The sequence below is a fragment of the Henckelia pumila genome, chromosome 2 (assembly GCF_033568475.1).
Source record: "Henckelia pumila isolate YLH828 chromosome 2, ASM3356847v2, whole genome shotgun sequence".
NCBI classification, from domain to species: domain Eukaryota; kingdom Viridiplantae; phylum Streptophyta; class Magnoliopsida; order Lamiales; family Gesneriaceae; genus Henckelia; species Henckelia pumila.
In genome coordinates this window covers 94,991,145-94,999,013 of record NC_133121.1, presented here as the reverse complement: position 1 = coordinate 94,999,013, position 7,869 = coordinate 94,991,145, and the positions used below count along the sequence as shown (strand labels likewise).

Here is a 7,869-nt window from a genome sequence, read left to right as displayed (position 1 = left end):
GGATAAGGATCGCTCGAGATTGAGACTAGCATTTGCGATGCCGAGTACCACGTTTCATTGGTATGGAACATAGAGATGTTCAAAGCATGCAAATGGATATTCATACGATGAATGATCGAACTATCCTATCCGGACTTTCCAAGTGGTTATCACTTATCGAGTGGATAAAGTCTGCGGTTTTGGTTGTACACCATTAGTCCTTACTACTTGAAACATCATTGAGACTCTATATGCTAGTACTGTACTTTGACTCGTTTACCGACTCTATTGGGGTCATCAGGTGTCGGGATTGGGTACAGTTACGACACATATAGGAGTCGATGCTTTGTTGTCAAGGATTCACCACATACTTGTTAGTATGGATATCCTATGCAATCTGAGGAGATATTAGTGTGACGAATCTCTGGCCAGAGTACATGATGTGTTTTAAGAAATGGTTTCTTAGTAGCACATGCGATGTCACTATTTGATCTTCAAGATGCATTGCATAGTTATCAAATCTCGAACGACTCTCGATTTACCAATGGTTGTTGATTCGATCGGGATATATGGTTAAAGGGACCGTACTGTACGCTAACCAAAATTTATTGGTTCTTGCAGGCACTATCAGTGATACCTAGGGAATTATGGGGCGATGTTGCTAGGCGCTCTTACCATGATTCGATGGGCAAGTCGGAAATTGTTGTTCCGAGTCACAAGGAGTTGTGAGCCCACGGCTAGCTGTATCCCTGAACCATTGAGGGTCACACAAGTAATGGATTTTTAATCCCCGTTGAGATAATTAAATTTAAAGAGTTAAATTTAATGAATAAAGAAGTGGGACTTCTTATTTAAGAGTAGAGGGAGTAAGATTTCCTAAAATGACATAGTGATGGACATTTTTGGAAACCACTGAATTCGGATTCAGAAAATTTATCTTGACTTTAAAAGATGCAGAAATGGTTTCTGTGCACATTGCTGAAATTGGTTTATCAATCTGAGTCACGATAAATTTTATATTAATTTCTGAACATGCGGGCTTTGTTTGTCAGGCTTGAACTTATGACTAATGGGCCCTAAGCTGTTAGCAGCCCACATTATAAATAATTTATTGCAGTACAAAAATTAAACAACAGAGGTCACAAAATTTTTTGAAAACCCTAGTCTTTCTTATAGTGGTCGCCGCCCCCCTCTCTCTGTTCTAAAATTCCAGCCTGTGAATTTTGAATTTTCAGTCTGGTTTAACGGATCAAATTCGTTAATTCTCTTCGTAGAAACTTCTGATAGATTTTCTAGTGCAATCTATCAGAGGGATTAAACTTCTGTTCGTGGACCTTATTGAAGAATTGTTCGTCCATCGGTTCCTGGGATATACAACAAGAGTAGAGTAATCTGTTGGTGTCCATAATCTCGTTTCGAGATTCAAGGTAAAAATTTAATTGTTATTTAATTTTTACACGCACAATTTAATCGTAAAGTTTTGATACCCATGATATGGAATCGTTCCATATAAAATTTTAAAACTTCCGCTGCACCGGGTATCAATTCTGATTGATCTGATCACAGTTTTCCAACAACGTTATTATGCTTCATGCATGATCATATTGAGCATGTATTCTTGAGATAGTCAGTAGTAGGGTGCTCACCCTACATGTAGTGGATGGTTGGACACGTGAACTCGTGATCAGGTCACAATTATCCGCTGGGTATAGGAGCCACCTCCTGATGCGATGGTGCAGTGTGATATATACCCTGGGCTCGGTCTGTGAGCAGGATTTCTTGACTTTGTGTCTTGGTACCCGTAAACTTGCATACATGCACATATAATATTTGTATACTCATACTCTCGTGCTGAGCATTTTATGCTCACGTACTCGTACTATTTTTGGGACACCTTATTCCATGGGGAAGGTTTGCAACTGGATGAGGCAGGTGCTTCCGGGAGAGCTTAGGCCGCAGGTTGTCAGCAATTGAAGATGTTTGTGTTCTGGCTAAGCTTTTAGTATTTATGTTAAGGTTTATACATTACCTTCGATATGGTTATATAACTTAAGTATTTACAGATTTCTTTCCTTGGAATTATATCTGGTTATGTTTTCCGCTGTTTAATTTTGATTATTGTTTATTAAGTTAAATACATGCGTAAGCTCTTGATTAGTAGATGATCACGGTGCGGGTCACTACACAAGACAAGGCATAAACAGTGTTCGAACGAAGCATGGAAAAATGTCAGAAATGAAATAGAACGTAAATATATAATACTATAAGTCATCTTACTGTACATGATATCAAAATACATATAAATACGAATTTGGATGTGACATGTGTAGTAGTCCGGTTCCATTTTACAAGATCAAGTAATTTTAAACATGTTAAGAAATTACATATAATTTTAAAAGTGGCAAAACAAGTTTAAGGAGCCATTATTTAGTGAAAATAAGTGGATAATCAGATCTGGAACGTCCAAAAATGGTAGGAAGTGTCCCGGGGGTCTCAGACAGTCCAGAAGTAGCCAAACGAGTTCGAAAAGACCGAAGCAGTTTGGAGCGTCCGGACCAAAACGTTGCATCTGATCTGGAGAACGTTGCGTCCGTTTTGTTGGCTGGACAAGTGTCAATGAGATCATGACACGTGGCTGGATGGTGCAGAACGTTGCGTCCAATCTCCAAAACGTTGCATCCGATTTGCTGGCTGGACAGGTGTCGACGAGATCATGACACGTGGTTGGACGGTGCAGAACATTGCGTCTTTTCTCCGCCTATAAATAGGGGCGAGATTTTCTCATTTTCAGCCATTCAGAATCATCTCCTTCGCCCATATGGCTCTATTTTAGGACCTTTTGGGTACTCTTATTTTAAGAGTTGGAGTAGGTAGTAGTTTTTATAATCAGATCCGAAACTTCCAAAAATGGTAGGAAAGGTCCCGGGGGTCTCAGACAGTCCAGAAACAGCCAAACGAGTTTTTAAAGGCCAAAGCAGTTCGAAGCGTCCGGACGAGAACATTGGATCCGATCTGGAGAACGTTGCGTTCGTTCTGCTGGTTGGACAAGTGTCAACGAGATCATGACACGTGGCTGGATGGTGCAGAACGTTGCATCTGATTTCCAGAACGTTGCGTCCAATCTTCTGGCTGGACAGGTGTCGACGAGATCATGAAACGTGGCTGGATGGGGCAGAACGTTGCGTCCGTTCTCCGTCTATAAATAAGGGCGAGATTTTCTCATTTTCAGTCGTTCAGAATCCTCTCCTTCGCCCATATGGCTCTATGTTAGGATCTTTTGGGTACTCTTATTTTAAGATTTGGAGTAGGTAGTAGTTTTTATAGCGTACAGTGTATGTAGTAGCGGCCAGGCGGCGGAGCTCTAGCAAGGTGTTCAGGGGTCGTAGTTAGGCTATGTCCAGGCTCTGGGGCATGCGATATCAGCGGTCTGACGACGAACTAAGGTATGACTTTGGTTCCCTATAGTAAATAGAGAGTAGGCTATAGTTTAATTAGGGCCCTTAGAGCACGTTAGGTGATTTTGGCATGCTAAGTAATGCATAGTATTTATGCATTGTAGTGCTGCATTATAGGCTTGGACCTAGAGGGGAGCTTCTAGGATCTGCCTTAGTAAGGTACGGAAGTATTATTCGAGATATCCAGATTGAGTATTGTGGCGACCCCGGGCTCATTTACTTTGATCCAAAGACTCAACACGATGCATTAGAACTAAGCACAAGCAATACAAAAGAAATAAAAAAAAAAATTAAATGGACCCTCCGCTCGATCGGTTAAACTTGACCGATCGAGCGGCCAAGAAATCTCAAACTCTCGGGTTTGGCATTTCATATGCACCGCTCGATCGGTCAAATTGCACCGATTGAGCGGCCACTTCAGTACAGAAATATGCAGATTTTTCTGGTGCTCTTGTGCTGTCTTTGAAATCTAAAAACATGTAATCAAATGTAAACAAGGCTATACATACAAGAACAACATGTATAAAATACATGGCAACTTATTCAAAAGCCAAGATTACAATATACCACAAGTACTCAACTAACTCCAATTTAATATTTACTATGTTGGTACAAACACCACCAACACATGCTATAAACATTATTCATATTTTTGACAGCACTTTTACAACTTAGCCCGGAACGTCACTTCTCTAACTTCCATCGCTCAAGACCCTCTACGACTCGTCCTTGCATCCTCTGTTGTAATGCACACACAAAACAAAACAACAGCCGGATAAACCGGTAAGTATAAAACTTAGTATAAAACAATGGAAACATATAATGAAACATCAATAGCAAGTATCATGCATTTCAATCTAAATGGTAACCTATATACCGCAAGCAGTTAGCCATATTATAAAGATTCAAGGCCTAATGATTAACTCGGTATAGATGCTAAAACACACCACTCATCATCAGGTTCAAGCTCACCACTGATGCTATAACCAAAGTCAATCGATCAATGATAAATTCTCGTCATTGATTCTTGTTATCGAAGTTTATAACTCATCGACGATATTAGCAAGGTTTGAATAAATGTTAGGCTCACAATATAACAAGATGACATAACCACAATATAAACATGTACGTCAAGTAATGTGTGATTTAAGGGAATCGAGAAGATAAACTCGTCTCGACGAATATCCCCAACTTGATCATCGTCATATTATACCTTAGTCTTGAAAAGGAACAAGTTATATCCACAAGCTGCAAAATACACAATTGAAATCACAATTCTGCTCAAGCTAAACTCAAGTATCAAAGTCTAAAGCTCACCAACTTGATCAATTTTTCTCCCGGTTCGAAACCAAAACTCTCGAAGCTATTGTCCTTTGATTGAATCTGAAATGAATGGTATTCAAAGCCATAACATCAGCAAGAACTCAGTTATACCACAGCTCAATCACAAGAATACAAAATCTATCAATCTTGCGAACCGGCGGCGTAACGATTGAAAATCGGTACCAACCATATCAGAGATTACAAGTTCAAAAATTGCTTCAGAAATTCGTATAAAATGCCGAGGACATTCGTTTTTCGATTCGACTTCAAATATACACTATAAATAACACCAAGAACACATATTCATGCTTCAAATCTGATCCCTACCAACATGATTTCGAAACTAGCTGAAACAAACAGATTCTTACATCAAAACGAATCCCCGCTTGCAAGGATTCCAAAACCGCGCTCAGAATATTTTTCGGGTAGACGGATCTTGAAATAATGAAAATTGAATATCAATTTAGACAAAGAAAATTGAAGTCTCGGTTTGCTGCTGAAGAAGATGCTAATCTGATGCTAAAATATATATTATACACGTACAAAGCCAATAAAAGACATGGGTCATCCACTAAATCCAAGATTTGCATTTTGGCCCCTCAAAACATCACTATTTGCAATTCAGTCCTTAAGAAATCATTTAATTCAATTTCAATCCTAAATAATTTAAGAATATTAGAATTTAGCTTCAAACTCCAAAATTCTCAAATTAAATATACTCGGATTAAAATTAAATAATCTCGGGCCTTATAATTCCCCCCTATTAAGATATGATTTCGTCCTCGAAATCGCATGCAATCTGAACATACAAAAGATATGAGATAACAGAAATACTGAAGGAAACTCACATCAGTGAAATAGTTCTGGATAACGCTGTCTCATATCCTGTTCTGTCTCCCAAGTAGCTTCTTCAATTCCGTGTCTACTCCATTGCACCTTAACAAGTGTAATGGATTTGTTTCGAAGCTGTCTTTCCTTATGATCAAGGATTTGAATAGGACGTTCGAAATAACTCAATGTTTCATCCAACTCAGCTTCATCTGGACGAAGAATATGGGAAGCATCGGGCTCGTACTTCCTCAACATAGACACGTGAAATACATCGTGAATACCTGACAGTGCTGGAGGTAGTGCTAATCGATATGCAAGATCACCAACTTTATCAAGAATTTCGTAAGGTCCAATAAACCTCGGTGATAACTTACCTCTCTTTCCGAATAGAACAGTGCCTCGAAAAAGAGATATCTTCAGAAATACCCGATCACCTTGTTCAAAATTCAAAGGTCTACGCCTCACATTTGCATACTTTGCTTGTCGATCTTGCGCTGTTCTCATTCTGATCTGTATCAACTTCACTTTATCAGACAACTCTCTAATCATGTCTGGCCCTGTAACTGGTGTTTTAGAAAGATCATCCCAAAACAACGGTGATCGGCATTTTCTACCATACAGTGCTTCAAATGGAGCCATCTGAATGCTTGATTGATAACTGTTATTATAAGAGAATTCAACAAGTGTCAAAGATTCTTGCCAACTCGCACCAAAATCAAGTATCACAGCTCTCAACATATCAGTCTGAGGATGATACGTTGTACTCAAATGTAAACGCGTACCTAAAGCTTCGTGTAAGCTATGCCAGAAATGTGAAGTGGATCGAGGATCTCGATCTGATACAATTGACTTAGGCACCCCATGCAGTCGTACTACGTCTCTGATATAAATATTGGACATCTGGTCATGACAATACGTCATCTGATAAGGAATAAAGCATGCAGACTTAGTCAGTCTATCAATCACAACCCAAACAGCATCACATCCCCTTGAAGATCTCGGTAGTCTTGTGACAAAATCCATAGTAATATGATCCCATTTTCATTCAGGAACTGCTAAACTGTGCAATAAACCACTTGGTCGCTTCCTTTCAGCTTTTACCTGTTGACAGTTTAGACATCTAGATACAAACTTTGTCACATCAGTTTTCATTCTTTTCCACCAAAACTGTTGTTTCAGATCATTATACATTTTCCTACCTCCTGGATGAATACTAAACTTGCTGCAATGAGCTTCATTTAGAATTTGTTGTCTCAATTCTACAATATCAGGTACAACAATACGTCGATTAATGAACTAAATTCCATCCATACTGACTTGAAACTCTGACTCATGTCCAGTTCTAACTCTTTCAATCGAATTTTGAATGTTTTGGTCAGTTTTCTGGGCTTCTTTAATTCGAACAAACAACTCCGGCTCAGCTGTGATTGCAATCTTTGATAAGTACATTTTGTGTGTATTATTTTATGTCTATTTGACATGCATTCATATTGTTTCATGTGTGTTTTTATATGTTTTATTTGTAATTAATCTCATGCATGAGCATTTCACTCTTCGGGTTAATTTTGTAGGAAAATGGGTTTTTGAAAAATGAATTACGGAGCAGCCTTGATCAAAAATTAAAATTTACCTTTTGGGAGCTCCAAATCAAATCTCCACCATCCAAATTAAATTTCAAGATGTTTTGAAGATTTTGTCAAAATTTCAGCTCAATCCGACGGTTAGAACTCACATAATGATTTTTTCAAGATAACTGCGCGCTGAAAACTGGAGGCAGAACTTTTCAAGCCATGGCGTGATTTTTCCTGCGCCGTGGCGTGAACCGAGGATTTTGAAGAAGTGAAAACATAACTTTTCATGCTATGGCGTGACTTTTCTGCGCCATGGCGAGACGCAGACTGAAAAAATATTAATTTTCTAACATTAAAAGTTGCGATTTTTTGGGGCTTTATTGGATGGGCTTTCAACCACATATAAAAGGGGACATATCAGACGTGAAAAAGGGTTCCGAAGTTCCACACATCAGAAACGCAAGGGAGGAGGCGGCCATCCAAGGAGAAGAACATGAAGAGGGAGGAAACTTGAAGAACTCAAGAATCGCAACACTAGTTTTCTCTTCTTTCTTTTATATTTGTTGGGATTTAGGGGATCCTACCCCCAAAACTTTGTTTTGATTTCTTCTTGAAGATTGAATTTGGTTTTTATGCATTCTTGATTATATTACTGTTTTTATTGATTATTTGGAGATTGATCAACTTCGAATTGATTTTATGTGTTATAA

General features: G+C 38.7%; 1 protein-coding gene across 1 annotated transcript; it reads right to left on the bottom strand.

The window, feature by feature from the left end:
- Window positions 1-5,606: 5,606 nt before the first annotated feature.
- On the bottom strand, window positions 5,607-6,227 carry LOC140877958 (uncharacterized). Its single transcript, XM_073281559.1, has one exon. It carries the CDS (start codon window positions 6,225-6,227, stop codon window positions 5,607-5,609), a length of 621 nt encoding a protein of 206 aa, XP_073137660.1.
- Between the last annotated feature and the right edge of the window lie 1,642 nt (window positions 6,228-7,869).

What these genes read in the sequence shown, in the direction of transcription:
- LOC140877958 (XM_073281559.1), bottom strand. Translation starts at nt 6,227, where the DNA reads ATGGCTCCATTTGAAGCACTGTATGGTAGAAAATGCCGATCACCGTTG.